Genomic DNA, 16,283 nt, shown 5'->3' on the forward strand with positions numbered 1-16,283 from the left:
GTGCTTCTAAATCTAGCTGAAAATTTTCTTCCTAGTAATATATTTTTTTAATGATCAATATTATCAGCATGTTTATCATTACAAATCGTAGTTATTCTTTGTGTCCCTTACCCAGTCACTCCCTAGCCCCCTTCCCCCTTTCCCCCCTCTATTAACTATAGGTCTGTTCTCTCCTGAAAGTTCAATGTTTTATTGTGGTCTTTCCTTTCCTTTCTTTTCCTTTCTTTCCTCCCTCCCACTTATGAGTGAGGACATGTGGTTTTTCTTTCTGTGCCTGGCTTATTTCACTTAACATAAGTTTCTCCAAGCTCATCCATGTTGCTACAAATGGCAGAATTTCACTTTTTTCCCAATGGCTGTATAGTATTCCATTGTGTATATATACCACATTTTCCTTACCCAGTCATCCATCAGTGGACATTTAGGTTGGTTCTTTAACTCACAAAATTTAACAAACTTAATGAAGAGAATTCAAAATACAAAAAGTCACCTGAAACACCAAATCACACAGATGTTCCGTCAATTCTTTGAGAAATACTTTTAGATGTTTTTTCCAAGTGATAAAGTACTAGGCATTGTTTCACAGTTACCTTTTTACACTTAGGAAAATATGTTACCATCTTCCTGGGTCGTAGTCTTCTGAATAGTTAATTGGCTAAGTAGCCAATTAACTTTCAGTTAACTTTTTAAAAAACAAAATCTATTAAACTGTTTCCAGTGTTTATTATAAAAAATGTTTAAACATCCTTGTACATGCACTATTGTGCATTTCTTTTCTTTAGAATGAATTTTTAGAAGTAGATTTGTTGCATTGTGCATTATGGATTTTAGAATGACACTGACAGTTTCCTTTTACATTAAGGGAAGCAGCCAAAAGTAATTCTTGTCAAGTTCTGATTAACTGGATTTGTGACATGGTGACAAATCTGGGAGCAAGAATCTGCTTATGGTTAAAAATACAAAGGAAGGACAGGTAAACTACAGTCCCTATGACTGCCTATTTTTGTAAATGAAGTTTTATTGGAACACAGCAATGCCCATTGATTTAAGTATGAATATTATCTATGGCTGTTTTTGTGTGCTCATCAGCATTGTTGAATAGTTGTAACTGAGACTATCTGGTCTGCAGAGCCTAAACTACTTACCTTCTGTTCCTTCATGGAAAGTTTGCTGACTCCTGAGATAAAGAAAAAGAATATTATAAGGTGCTGAAATAAGCTTATATTTTAGAAAACAGATTTCACAACTTCAGGTTTGGTCCTATTGCTAGACTATGGATGTAGCTCCATTACAGACTTCTAAACAACTTAAAATTGTGATATGGATACGAATCATGAAGAGAGGGAGAAAGCACCTAAATTAATAGGCTATGTATACACGAGTATAGGAAGTATAAAAAAATGTATGCACGATAGGAAGAGTTAACAGTACTCATAGCACTGAGCTACAAAAAAGCTTGCTATTTAAAAAAAAATGTCTCCTCAAGTGATTCTGAGGTATACTTAGAGTGCAGCACCTTGGCTGTAGGAACTAGAACTAAGATTTAGTGGAAATTATAGATAGGCAAATATTGGTTTGAGAGAACAGTTGTTTGAGAGAACGGTTATGTGATAGCTGTCCCAACAGTAAAATACACTGTCCTGTATTTTTCTAGTAAAAACTTAAATGAAGTGTTAAGAACACAAGAGCCAAAAAGGGAGCCTGGTAACTGCTGAATGGGAATTTTTTTTTTCCCATGATCAGAAATCTTTTCTCCTCGCTGAAAAGAACAGATAATTAGGGTGAAGGTATAAATGCATTCTGCTGTTGATAGACAGTTTGGGGCTGTGGCAAACAGTGCTACCATGACATCATTGTACCTGCATCCAGGTGCATACATATATTAATTTTTTCCAGGATGCTTCGTGTCTAGGAGTAGAATTTCTAGGTTTTAAAACCTGTGAATCTTTAACTTTAGTAGATATGAGGTCTTGTGGGACCCAATGATAAGTGGTTGTACCAAATTACAGTTTTGCAACAGTATAAGTGTTCCCCTTGCTCTGCATTCTCATCCACACTTAATTTTGTCAGACTTTTTGTTTCTGCTAATCAGATGAGTGTATAATAAAATAGTACCTCACTGTGGCTTTGATTTGTATCTTCTTGACTACTAATGGGGTTGAGAAACTGTTTGTATGTCTTTTGGCAATTTGGATATCTTTTGTGAGTACCCAATTCTAAACTTTTGTGCATTTTTGTTGATTGGGTAGTCTGTCTTACTAGTTTTTATGAGTTCTAATTATGGAGACTAGACCAGTTACGTGTGGCAAAAATATTTTTTCCAACTCTATGGCTCATCCTTTCTCTTTGTGATGTTTGAATAGTTGTTTTCTTAATTTTAATATAGTTCATGTTATCAAAGTTCAGGGAAGTTTAATCAGGTATCTTTATATACTCATATATATGAGTTATCTATATGCTCATATAGGAATACAAGAAACCTTTGATCTGGGATCCAGTAGCTTTACTAGATTTACTAATTTTAATTTACAGGTTGATTGTTTTGAAATGATTATAATCATCTGTGAATCATGACATTCTTCTTCTGTCTTTTCCTTTACATTTGATTTCTTCCTTTTGTCCTATTCTTCATCTGGGCCCTTACATTGTTGAAAAGAATTGGTGGTAGCAGGCATCTTTTTCTCCCTATCTTCAAGAGAAAACTGTCAAAATTTCATCAATAACTACATTGTGTGATATATGTATTTTATAGATAATGCTTTCCTGGATTTGGCTTGACAATATTTTGTGTAGGATTCTTGCATTTGTGCTGAGTGAAATTCGTACGCTAATTTTCCTATCTAGCTGTCCTTCATAGATTATGCTAATTTCGTGAAATAATTTGCTGAAATATTCTTCTATATTATGGTAGAGTTTTGTGTCCTTTTCTTGAATGTTCGATAGAACTCTTCAGTAAAGTCTTCTGGGGCTTAGTTTTCTTTGTGAGAAGGTTTTTTATGATTTTTATTTTTTCATAAAAATAGAAGAAATTATTCATATATAAGAATTATTCATAAATAAGAATTATTCATATTTTCTTTTTGAACTATAATTTAATCTTCTAGGAATTTGTCAGTTGCATCTGAATTTTTAAATGTACTGTCATAAATTTGTTTGGTAGCCACAGATTTTTGAGGTGTACAGTGTCTGTTGGGATGTTCCTTTTTTATTCCTGAATTTAGTTTGTAACTTTTTGATCAATCTCACCAGAGATTTGTCAGTTTTGTTAGGCTTTGCAAAGAACTAATTTTCAGCTTTGATTCTCTCTATTGTATTGAAGGTACAAAGGAAGAAGCAAATATAGGATGTGATTTTTAATCTGCCTTTGAGATTTGATAAGGGAACTTGGTAGTTTAAGATCATGCTTGTTTTTGTTTTGTGGAGCTGGCCGGTGCAGTGTTGTTTCTATTTTTAATTTGTGAGTACCATAAAGTGAATATGCTTGAACTGTCTAGTTCAAGTTAACAAATTGTAAGTTTTTATTTTCTTTTTCTGTTTCAATGTTGAAGAAAATTTAAAACACAAGTTTAGGGTTTTAATACACTTTCCGAAATAGTTTGTTTACTTACTATTGTAATATATTTTGTATTTAATCCATATGAAGTTATACTAGTTTAGATATTCATAAGTAAAAAAGAAAAAACAAAAAGCTGAATGAAAAAAGAAAAAAAAAAACAAAAACAATTAGCAATAATCGCGTCTCGGATAAACCTCATTGGCTATGATACTGCCACTGCGCAAAAAAAACCAAAAACAACAACAACAAAAAAATTAGATATTCATAAGTAAAGTAGGATTTGAATCCTGTAGCAAGGAAACTTATTTAACCTTACTAAAACTATAGATATAATTTATTTTCAGTGTCATTTTTATGGGGTTTAATTTATTTACTAAATTTTTTTCATACCTGTTTGTCATGAAATCTCTTTAGTGATCATTCTTAACACTGAATATACCCTTCTAACAGAATACTTACTTAGTACCCATATCAAGTTATAAGTCAAAGCTCACTGTGCTCCAACCATGTTGGCCTCCTTGTGTTGCTTAATCGTATAAACACACTCTTGCCTCAGGGCTCTGTATTTGCTGTTTGCTCTGCCTGGTCTGCCTTACATAGATGCTCATTTGGCTTGCTCTGTCTCTCATTTCACTTCTCTGCTCAAATGTCACTTCAGAGTGGCCTTTCTTGATTACCCTATATAAATCACACATCTACATCCCTGGCATAGGTTACTTGGATTCTCTCTTACTCTTTTTTTTCTTTACACTATTTATTATCACCTGACATTTATTTGTCTCTCTTACCCCATTTGTGTTAGTTTCCTGTTGCTGCTACAATGAATTACCACAAACTTAGTGGTTTTAAGCAATAACAAACTTATTTTACAGTTCTGGAGGTCAGAAGTCTTAAGTGGGTTTCGTTTCACTGGGCTAAAATCAGCGTGTCAGCAGGGATGTGTTCATTTTTGGAGACTCTAAAGGAGAATCTGTTTTCTTGCTTTTTACAGCTTTTAGAGGCCTCCCACATTGCTTGGCCTATGGCCTGCTCTTCCATCTTCAAAGCCAGCAATGTGGGATCTCTGACTATTCTTCTGTAGTCACGTTTCACTCAGGCTCTCTTCTGCTTCCTCTTCCACTTTTAAGGTCCCCTATGATTATATTGGATGCACCTGGATAATTCATCTATTTCAAGGTCCTTAATCATATCTACAAAGTCCTTTTTGCCATGTAAGATAATATATTCTCATGTTCCTGGGATTAGGACATGGACACCTTTAGGGCCCATTATTCTGCCTGTAATAAATACCACTGGAATGTTAATGCCTTGGTTTGTTTGTTTGCTGCTGTATGCCAGGCCCTGTTCTAGGCACTAGTTACAATGGATTTTCAGTAAATACAGTATTTCATAGATTCTGAGCGAATAGAATTTCATGTTTTTAACATCTCTGAAATCAAAATGTATCTTAAAATTGCTACTGAGCTAACTAAAGTGTAGAGTTCTTCTAGAGATTTTAGTTTGCTTCTGCCAGTCACCTGGGAGTGCCATTTAACTTTAACTTAAATTCTCTGCTTGAATTTTTTGGGACCACTCAGATACTGTGAATTCTAACTTGCGAACCTGCATGAATCTTAGCTTGTGGTTCAATTCTTAGAGGATGCTTTTTCTTCTTATATCCAGAGGTAATGTTGAAGCAAGTATGTTTACTTTATCTACAAGGTAGTTTATTTCCCATTTTTCTTTTACTATTAAGGACTGTTTGGCATCCCAGCTTTTTTGAAGGTCCTTTGTAGATACCTCATCTCAGGCCTTTTTTCTTTCTTGGAGTTATATAATGTGTCTTATAGTTGTTGGCTTCCATTTAGTGTCCCAACTTTATTTGGGGGTTCTTCTTAGACTGCCCCATTTTGGGCCAATTTCTTTTTTGGTAGTACACAAAATAATGTTTTACAGTTGTTAGCTTATTACACTCAATCAAATATGAAATTTCTAGAATGAGTTTATTTGTGTTTTTGGTTATGATCAATGGCTTTATGCAGAGGAAATGTCTCTGATGGGCTTTTAACTAAAATGATAGATAAATAAGTGAAAATGTGATTTTTAGCTTTGAAGCTACCTATTTTTGTGACATTGATTGGATCACTTAAAGTACATGGAAAGCTTTTGCTTATGGGTAGAATGGGACAGCTGGCTAGAGATGAGCACTCTTACTTAAAACAACTGAAATAACCAGATCAAATAGTTATCTGTTGCAGGGCAGCACAGAGTCAAGGTGAGCTGCTGGGGCTGTGACTCCAGAGAGGGAAGAACTTCAGAAGGCAGCTGGCTTTTGTAGTTGTGTTTTGCCCTGTGGAATCTGCTAATTCTGGATGCAGTGCGAAACCTAGTTATGAGCAACTGGGAGCAGAGTGGGAAATCATCAGAGCTTTGGGAACGTATTTGGTTGTGGTGGTGTTTTTTTTCTTATTGCCCTTGGCCAGTAAGGGGATCCGAATCCTTGACCTTGATGTTATCAACACCATGCTCTAACCAACTGAGGTAACTGGCCAGTCTTTTTGGCAGATATTTGGGATGCTTTCAAGCATATGGTCCGATTTCACCTTAGGACTTTAGCTAAATCCTGGGCTTCTGCTGGGCAGGAGGCTGAAATTTAAAATGCAGAGTGAAAGTTTCAGCAGTCTTAAAAGGCAAACATTAGATTTTAGGATCACTGGTGGAGTCATTCCACAGACTGTATGACAGTCTCTTAGTTCGAAAACTTGATGGCTGAGGCAAATAGGTAGACTAAATCTTATCAAGGTTGTAAACCAATCTTGACTCAGCATCGTTGCAGATTAAAATGTTAAACCACCACATATCTCCCCAGCAGAAGGGAAGGTTCAACATTCTTTACATAAGTTAACATCTGAAGCCTGTAATGTTTTATATAACACTGCCCATCATGGAGCCCAAAATACTATGCTGCCAAAAGACAGGGCCACATAATCAAAAAAAAGAGAAGAAAAACCAAAAATAGAAATGGATTTTGATAGTAGGTGACCTTGATAATTCAGGTTATCAAAGAAGGACTTTAAAAACACTGTGATTAATATGTTCAAGCAGATAGATGAAAAGATGGTATATTTCAACTGAGAATTAGAATCTATAAAATAATCATACAGAGATTATAGAACTGGAAAATAAAGTAAGAAAGTAGGACCTTACTAGTTTGATTTAACAGCAGATAAGACACAGCAGAAGATTGGATTAGTAAACTAGAAGGAAGGTCAATAAAAACTGAAACATGGAAAAAATAATGGGAAACACAGAATGTTAGACACATGGGACCTAGTGAAAGTTCTAATTATGTGTATTTGGAGTTCCCAAAGGAGAGAGTGGAGTGAAAACAGTATTTGAAAGTGTTAATAGTGAGAACTTTCCAAAACTGAAAAAAGTATCAGTCCAAATCAGAGAAATTCAGTGCACCTTGAGCGGGATAAATATGATGAAAATACAGTGGCATATCACAAATAAGACTGCTGAAAACTAAAGATTAAAAACAGATGGAAGATGACTGAGTTCTCATGAGAAACAAAATAAGCCAGAAAACAATGGAATGGCATGTGAAAACTTACTAAAAAAACAAAAAGAATTCCCAACTTAGGGAATCCTCACCTGGGAGAGCGGGGTGCTGACAACACCAAGTCAAGGGTTAAGATCCCCTTACTGGTCATCTTTAAAAAAAAAAAAAAAGAAAGAAAAAGAAAGGGATGAGACAATGTTGAAAATGAAGCCCACAGTTGATAAATGGAATTAAAAGATAGAAATAAAATATACAAACTTTATTAACGTAAGTTCCATCAAGCTCAAGACATTTTCATAGGTGATGATACTAGCCATTTAGTCCATCCTTAAAGAACTGAAGGTCTTGGGAATTAACCATGTCAATGTAGACATTTTTTACATTATTAACTGAAGAAAAATGGGTGCCCTTCAAAGATTTTTTTTTTTTAAGATTCGGAAACAAAAAAGTCAGAAAGACCCAAATCAGGACTATAAGGTGGATTCATCTCTCAAAATTGCTCTTGCTTGATGAGAGAAATGAGCAGGAGTGTTGTGGTGAAGGGCTCTATGAAGCTTCCCTCCCTGGGTGTTTTTCTGCTAGAGCTTTGGCTAACATTCTCAAAATAAGCAGATGTTAATGTTCTTTGGCCCCTCTAGAAAGCCAACAAGCAAAATGCCTTGAGAATTCCCAAAAACTGTAGCCATAGCATTTGTTCTTTAGGCTGGCTGGTTAGCTCAGTTTGTTAGAGCACGGTGTTGTAACATCAAGGTCAAGTGTTCCGATGCCTGGACCAGCTAGCTGCTGGGAGAAAAAAAAAATTGCTCTATACTGGTTCACTTTTGCTTTGACGGGGTCATTTCTACCTCTTGGTAGCCATGGCTTCGATTGTACTTTGTCTTCAGGATCATCCTGGTAGAGCCGTGTTTCATCTTCTGTTACAAGTCTTTGAAGCAGTGCTTCAGAATCTTGATCCAGCTTGTTTCAAGTTTCCATTGAAAGGTCTGCTCTTATCTGCAACTGATCTGGGTGCAACAGTTTTGGCACCCAGCAAGCACAAAGTTAGCTCAATTTTAGTTTTTCAGTCAAAATTGTGTAATTGAAATGTCTGTAGTCCTGGGTATTTTTTCTGCTGTTAATTGTCAGTCTTCTTAAATTCAATTAGGACATGAACAAGGTTAATTTTTTTTCTTACAAATTGATGTTGGTGGTTCATACTGTGGGCTTCATCTTCAACATTTTTTCATCCCTTCTTTTTTTTTTTTTTTTTTTTTTTTTTTTAAAAAGATGACCAGTAAGGGGATCTTAACCCTTGACTTGGTGTTGTCAGCACCACGCTCTCCCAGGTGAGCTAACTGGCCATCCCTATACAGGGATCCGAACCTGCAGCCTTGGTGTTATCAGCACCACACTCTCCCAAGTGAGCCACGGGCTGGCCCTTGTCTTATCCCTTCTTAAAAAAAGTTACCCATTTGTAAACTGCTGATTTCTTTGGGGCATTGTTGCAGTAAACTTTACATAGAGCCTCAGTGATGTCACTGTTCTTCCACCCAAGCTTCATCATAAATTTGATGTTTGTTCTTGCTTCAATATTAGCAGAATTCATGTTGCTGTGATAGGGGCTCTTTTCAAACTGACATGTTGTCCTTGGTGCCTCAAACTAGATCCTGCTCAGACATGTTGTAATAAGTTAATGAACTTTTTTTGGTGTTAAAAACAAAACAAAAACCCACAAAGCCTGAAATCCAAGCATAGTTTTTTCATAATATGCATTTCCCATGAACGTTTTGAAGACCTCCATACATTTCTAATGAAAGTATCCTTTAAAAATGAAGCCAAAATAAAGAAGTTGTCAAACAAAATCTGAGAGAATTAGTCACTGACAGAACTTGGCTAAAAGATATACTAAAGACTTTAAGCAGAAAGAAGGTGATCCCAGACAGAAACATGGAAATAAAAGAAGGAATTAAGATCAGGGGAAGGGTAAACATATGGGTAAGAATAATTGGGCTATTAAAAAAAAATAACGAAGTTTAAAATATAAAATTAATTTATTAACAAATTAATATAGTAGAAATGGAATAATATGTATTACATTAATCCAGAAGAAGGCAATTGAGACTAAAACACGTAGATAAAATAGAAAAATTAGTAAAATCATAGAAATCCATCCATATCAGCCATTATATTAACTCTATGTGAATTAAATATCCCAGGTAAAGACAAAGATCAACAAAATAGATTAAAACAAAAATAAACCCCATATGTTGCTAATAGAGAAGACTGTAGTCACAGAAGCTGAAAAGAAAAGGATGGTTGGGATTCTAGGAAGATGACGACAGCATAGATTTTTTTCAGTTTCCTCAAATGTCCTTATAAAAACTTATAGAGCAACTAAAATATCTAATTCAAAAATACTACTACATCTATAACATAATAGGTGGGATAATAAGTAGTTTAACCTTTGGGGGCCATATAATGTTACAGCTACTCTGCTGTAGCATGAAACCAACCATACATAATACATAAACGAGTTGTTGTAGCCCCAAGTTTTAATGAAACTTTATTTACAAAAACAGGCAGCAGACCAAGGTTTTTTGACTCTAGATCAACTACTGATTTATGGGAAATATGAAGGTACTTAAAACAGTTTGTGGAAAAAATAGAATTAAAAGTTAATACAAATCTTCCATGAACTTTCTGAAGACCCCTTGTACAGATGACAGAAAAAGCTGTTTACACTTCAGGAATGCAAATAAAATCAAGACTGTGAAACTCCATAGGACAAATGGTTGGAGTTCTTCAACAAATTGCAAGGGAGAGCTGATGTAGGAATTTAATAGAGACTTTTAAAACACAGACCAAACTATACCATATGCTTAGGGAGGTAGACAGATTATAAGATAGAGAATTAAAGTAACTATAACTCTTGGGAGGGCACGAAGAAGTTGTTACTCGGAGGGGGCATGTTGAGGGCTTCTGAGGTTGTTGACAGTTCTATGTTCTGTCGTGATTGATGATTGCTAAAGGATGTGCGTCTTATCATTGGTTAAGCTGTACGTTTATCAATGCTGTCTTCTGCATTTGTGTATATTTGACATTAAATGTTTTTTTTTAAAAGGGTAAAAGGATGGAAATACTCTTTAAGCAAATGCTAACAGAAAAGTAGACTTGATATGCAGAATACAGACATTTTATGAGAAGATTTAGTGTTCTTAAATTTGTATATACCTAATAACATAGCTTCAAAAATATAAAACAAAAGCTGACAGATTAAAAGGAGAAATTTTAATTGGCAGGGTACCATTTTATCTAGTCTTTAAACTAAATTTACAAGATAGGTTATCTGGTAAGTAGGTAAGTAATGAAGTCTTGGAATCTTTTTCCCTGATAGTTTCCTAAAATTATCCTTAACTTTGAATGTTAACTAATCACTATTGTACCTTTACCTACTATTGGAAATGATAGTTCAGAGTGATTGGAATAGTTATAATCCCAATTTGTAAATAGGCAAAAAATTCACTGAGTTTGCAAACTAACTTTTAACTATTATTTGTATGTGGTTTAGATTTTGCAGCCAGAAGTTAACCTTTCTTCCTTTTTTAAACAGGGGTTCTGAAGGAACATTAAATGACTGCAAGGTAATATTCATAGATGAAATCTTCAAGATCGAGAAACCGGGAGCCCATCCTCTTTCATTTGCAGATGGAAAGTTTTTAAGTATGAATTTTTCTTTTGAGCTTAGACCACGTGTGTTGTTGGGAAGAAGTCTAAAACTTGTAGGTGATACAAATTTATTTTCAAGAACAACAGTTTTGATCTAAGGTCGATTTTGGTTTATGGATTTTTCTCAGATGATAAAATTTCATTTTCAAAGACATATATTCTAATCTTGACATTTTATTGTTCCTTTTTAAAATTTGCTGTTTCCTCTGTTATGGATTCTATCCAGAGAAAAAACCCATTTCAGTAATTTTGAGGCCATCAAAGACTAATTTTTAATGAGGTTTATTTTTGTACCTGTGGAGCCTGAGAATATTAGTGCTGATTGAGTCTTGAGTTTTTGGAGGAGGTAGTAAATGAGGTTTATATAACCATTAGAATGTTAGAGTGCAGCCCTTCCTCTTTATCATATAGATTTTTCTTGCTTGATATCATAGCTGGTAACAGAGGTAAGACTAGATTCTAGGTCTTCTCATTCCTGGTTCAATCACTGTCTTGCAAATAGATTACAAATAAATTATTTGATTACAAATAGATTAATATACACTGTTTATACAGTGTTCTATACTCTTACTGCCGAATTTCTTAGAACAATCCATTGACTTTATGCCATGTGTCAATGTCTAGTATATTCTGGAAAAGAAATACTTAAGACCAAAGGGTCCTGCCTGACCTTATCTTTCCAAGGTAATTATACAAGATTAGAACAAGACAAGACCTTTAACAGGTCAATGAATAGACTTCCGTGTTACCGGTCTAGGCCATTCTCATTTTTTGAGGCTACAATGCTAATACGTCTAGAGTTAAGAAAAAACCTTAAGGCATGTTGAATAAATCTATTTAATGTGACTTAGTCGTTCTTAGTAAAACACAATAGAATACCAAGATTGACTAGGTTCTTACGTCTTTCTCTGTTCTTTCCTACTCTCAATATATCTCTATATATTTGTTCTCTCCTATGCTTAAAGCTAATCATAATACCTTTGAACTTGTGTGTAAAGAATCTTTTCAGAACCAGACTGCCACTGGTCAGATCACTCTGCAAACCAAAAATCTAATTGTGCCTTTGGCATTTTCTGTCTGTTCTGTTTCCATTGCTGATATGTTGTTATAGCTACTGTAGTAGAAAGAGAAACAATATTGTAATCTTCCACTAATTAGCAAGAACAATCAGTGATCAGTCACAAAGTTAGTAGTGAAGGCAGTAGCATTATTCTTCCTCCCTCTCACTTGTGAGGTACAGTTCCCCTTTCTCTTACATTGCTAAACCAGCTCTGATATGGCAAATTTTCTCACAAATGTATTGCATATATTTATAAGAAATTCATAGTATAAAATTATACAAACTCAAACAATATTGAACTCCCAAGAGGAAGTCACTTTAACAATGTGTCTCATTCCAGACATCTTCCTGGGTCTGTATAATTCTTTGTGTTTTCATACAATTAATACATTAATATTTTTAATGTTTTAAAAATATGTTCTGCGATTTCCTTTTTGAATTTAATATACACAAATACTTTTTATTCTTGTAAACTTATCTTATTTTTCATGAAATCTATTCAGCTGTTCCCCTTTTGATTGACATTTAAGTTAACTTTTGGTCTTATGAACATTGCTGTAAAACTTTTGTGTTCAGTTCTATTTATTAAGTAGTTAGGTCTAAACAACTTCATTTAACAAATTGTATCTCCCTTGAAATTTTAAGATATCCTGTGGTGCCACAATGAGATCACTACACTGCCTTTGGGTATCTTGATTTACATTTGGGCAACTGTGGGTCAGTATATATAATTTTTAAGTCAAAAAATGTACATAATCTTCATGTTTTCTGGTCATTAGGTTTTTCACTGGCATGTGCCTGTGACCCTCCCTGAAATTCTGATTCAGAAAGTCTAGGATGAGACTTAAGCATTTATTCTTAAAGTCTCGTACTTTATTATTCCCTTTGGTTCCTTTCTTTTCATTAAAAAAGCTGTATGCTGTTTCTGTGGGTTTTTCTTCATGAAATTTATAGGTATAAAGATTATTTTAAGACTGGGCTTGCTATAATTTTGTTCTTAATAGGGAAAAATGACCCTGAATGTGACCTGTGTGGCGGAGACCCAGATAAGAAATGCCGTTCTTGTTCCTGTCATGTATGTGGTGGGAAATATGAACCCAACATGCAACTTCTATGTGATGAATGTAATATGGCCTATCATATTTACTGCCTGAATCCACCTTTGGATAAGGTCCCAGAAGAGGAATACTGGTACGATTATCAGGTTTTTAGTTGTCATTTTTGTTATGTAAAGAATTGAATGTGAAATATGTATTCCAGTCACCAAAAGTAGATTTATGAAGATATATAGTGTGTATTAAAGTGCTTAAAATGTTATGAAAATGTTATAGCCAATGGGTACTTGGCATTGATGTCTTTGATCTCTGTAGCTTCAGATCTAGTCTCTAGCTCCGTTTTTTAATTGCTCCAGTCCCTTCTCCGATATGGAATCTCTGTTCTTTCAAAAATGCCAATCTGATTGTGTCACTCCTTTGCTTCAGAGGCTTTATGTTGCCTTACAGGACCCTCATGATGTTATTTAGTTACTTCTCTGGCTATATCTCTTACCACTTTCCTCTTCCATTTCCCCAAATACTCTTCTCTCTTGCCAGATTAAACATCTTTCAGCTCTTTAAATAAGTCATGTTCTTTTTCTCCTCTGGGTATTCACACTTGGCATATTTTCTTCTTGGAAGCATTTTCCTCTCTTTTCTTGACTACAAGATGATATTATTCATCCTTCAGCTTTTCACTTAAATATGACTTCCTCTGGTAAACCTTTATGGATGTCCCTCTCTATCCCCCTACTGTCTTAGATGTCCCTGTTATTGTTCTACAGTGTATGCTAGAAGTAGCACAGTGCTTTATATGGATTATTGTATTTAATCCTGTGAAGCTGATAAGTAGAACAAGGCTCCAAGATCATATATACTTGCCAAAATCCATACCTCTTCTATTGAGTAGTGATAGCTACAAAAATAAGTGATTAGAAAAGAGACTGGAAAAAACGTACCCAAAGTTATTACCTTTTTAATACCATATTAAGGAGTTTTTGTTTGTTTTGTTTTTTTTAACTCTGGGCCATATTGCTACCATTGAGAGTATTTAAGAGAGATTGACACAGTCAGAATTACTGATGTTAACAGATGTGTAGCTGGTATCAATGTGAAGAATAGCTTGTTCTCCCTTCCTTTGATCTCTCCCCATCCTGTTGGGAAGGTGGTTGCTGTATTATGACAGAGGCTGTAGGTATGGGAGAAAGGGGGAAGGGATATAACTTCTTCCTTTCACCACCTGCTATATCACATGGTCACACTCTGAATTTTACTGTCCCTCGTAACTATGTTTCATCTGACGTCTCATGTTTTCCTTCCCTCTGTTACAATGGATGATATATTCCTGCTTCTCTAAAATGCAAAACCTTTTACCTGCTCTCAGTTTTCATATCCTTTTGCCTTTCCAGGAACTTCACTTCCTGCAGTTAATTCCTCTCCCGAATTGCTATTACTAGGTCATTCTCATTAGTATCCTAGAATTTCTTTGAGTTTTCAAAACAGGCGCACACACAACTCCCTTGATCCCATTTCTCCCACTAGCTGTCCATTCCCTCCTCTACTTCCTTCACGGAAAAGACCTTCTCATGAACTATTTCCACTAACTGTTTCCATTTCCTCTCCTCCCATTCATACCTCAGCACTTCACTCTGGCTGTCCTCCACTAAATCTGCTTATGTCAGGCTCACAGATACTTTGTATTTCCAAACCTAATAGTCACCTTTCAGTCCTCTCCTTACCCTACTGCTCACCTGCACACTGTTTTTACAGATTTTATGACATCATATCCTGATTTTCCACCTAATTCATTGGCCTTTTCTTCTTAGTATCTTGTTGGTATCCCCTCACCAGATTTCAGAGTTCCCCAAAGCATTACTCTACTTGTTGTCTCCATGCTTACTCCCTAAATGATGACCTCATTCAGTCATGAGACTTTACCAACCTGATAGTTCTGAATTTATGGCTTCACATCTAATCTCCCCTGAGCTTTATATTCCTATATCCAATTGCTTACTTGATTGGCATTACAAAATTTGTTCAAATGGAGATCTTGGTTTCCACAAACACTCAAAATCTTGCTTCTCCCCCAATCTTCAGTAAATAGTACTATTACTTGTTCATGCCAAAAAGCTAAACTTCATTCTTGATTCTTCCTTTGCTCCCTCACATACTTTACATCTAATATATCAGCAAATCTTGTCAGTTCTTCAGTCTTTCTCCATTCTTACCCCTGAGTCCAACCACCATCTCTTCCCTGAACTTCTCTAATAGATGCCTAACTAGTCTCTTTGCTTCCACAATACTCACCTGCTGTCCTTTTACCTGTAGCAGCACAGTGACTATACTAATTCCTGAATCCAGTCACTTGCCTGTTTGAAATCCCCTAATGTCTTCCTGTTGCACTTAGAGTAAAATCTAAGCCCTTACCATTATGACCTGGCCCATGTCTACTCTCTAACTCCATTGCTTATCATTAGCCTCTTTACTTACTAACCTTCACGTATACCCATCTTTGTGTTCCTCAAAACATACCATTCCTTTTTATGCCTCAGGACCTTTACACTTACTGTTTCTTGCCTGGAGTGCCTTCCTTGGCTTATCTACTCCATCTAAGGACCATGCCATTTCTAGTCACTCTTATCACATAACCCTGTTGTGTTTCCTTTATAGCACTTAACACTTTCTGAAATTCTTCCCTTGTATGTACTGTTTTTTCTTAACTACCATGTATAAACATTTTGATCGTGAACATTTATCCCCAGCACTAAAATAGTACCTGGCACATAGGACGTTCTGAACAAACCTGTTGAAGAAATGAATCCTAGGGATGACTTTTGGACGATATAATTAGAAGACTGTCTCATATTACTCTGCGGAGTATCTCTAAATATCAAGGTCTTTCACTTTACCTGGAAATCTTCCTTAATCTTACATCTTTTCTACTTCTGCAACTCATGTTGTCTGGATATTTAACTTCTGAACTCATTTCTCATCAGACAGATAATACACAGGATCTTTGATAAAATTATAAAGTTATAAAAGTGAGCATATAAGGTAAAATATAGTCAGTCTTTAGAACAGATTGATTTTTGGAAGGCTTCCTAGTTTCCCAGTGTAAAAGGATTTTAATTTATAGTATTTAGTGCCTTCTTGGACATAATTTGCCCAAGACCAGGGCCCGAATTATTTCTATTTTTCTCTCCTGTAGTGCTAAATAAGGTATCTGATAATTAGGCAGTCAAGATTGACTAGTGGGCCTAAATGTCTATTTTACTCTAAAGGCCACATGGAATAATTATGAAATTATGAAATGGAAAGTGTAGTCGAGGGGCTGGTTGATTAGCTCAGTTGGTTAGAGCATGGTGCTGATAACACCAAGGTCCA

The 16,283-nt window shown here is 35.3% G+C and overlaps 1 protein-coding gene and 1 pseudogene across 1 annotated transcript in view; one reads left to right on the forward strand and one right to left on the reverse strand.

Moving 5' to 3' along the window:
* Positions 1–16,283, forward strand: part of UHRF2 (ubiquitin like with PHD and ring finger domains 2) — a 78,696-nt gene that overhangs the window by 39,550 nt on the left and 22,863 nt on the right. Inside the window, exons 5-6 of the mRNA XM_063080528.1 lie at positions 10,690–10,799; positions 12,870–13,056. Coding sequence (XP_062936598.1) covers positions 10,690–10,799; positions 12,870–13,056 — 297 coding nt within the window. The remainder of the gene's footprint in view (positions 1–10,689; positions 10,800–12,869; positions 13,057–16,283) is intronic.
* LOC134365285 (U4 spliceosomal RNA) lies at positions 3,720–3,784 on the reverse strand (annotated as a pseudogene).

This window comes from Cynocephalus volans, chromosome 16 (assembly GCF_027409185.1).
Source record: "Cynocephalus volans isolate mCynVol1 chromosome 16, mCynVol1.pri, whole genome shotgun sequence".
Classification (NCBI taxonomy): Eukaryota; Metazoa; Chordata; class Mammalia; order Dermoptera; family Cynocephalidae; genus Cynocephalus; species Cynocephalus volans.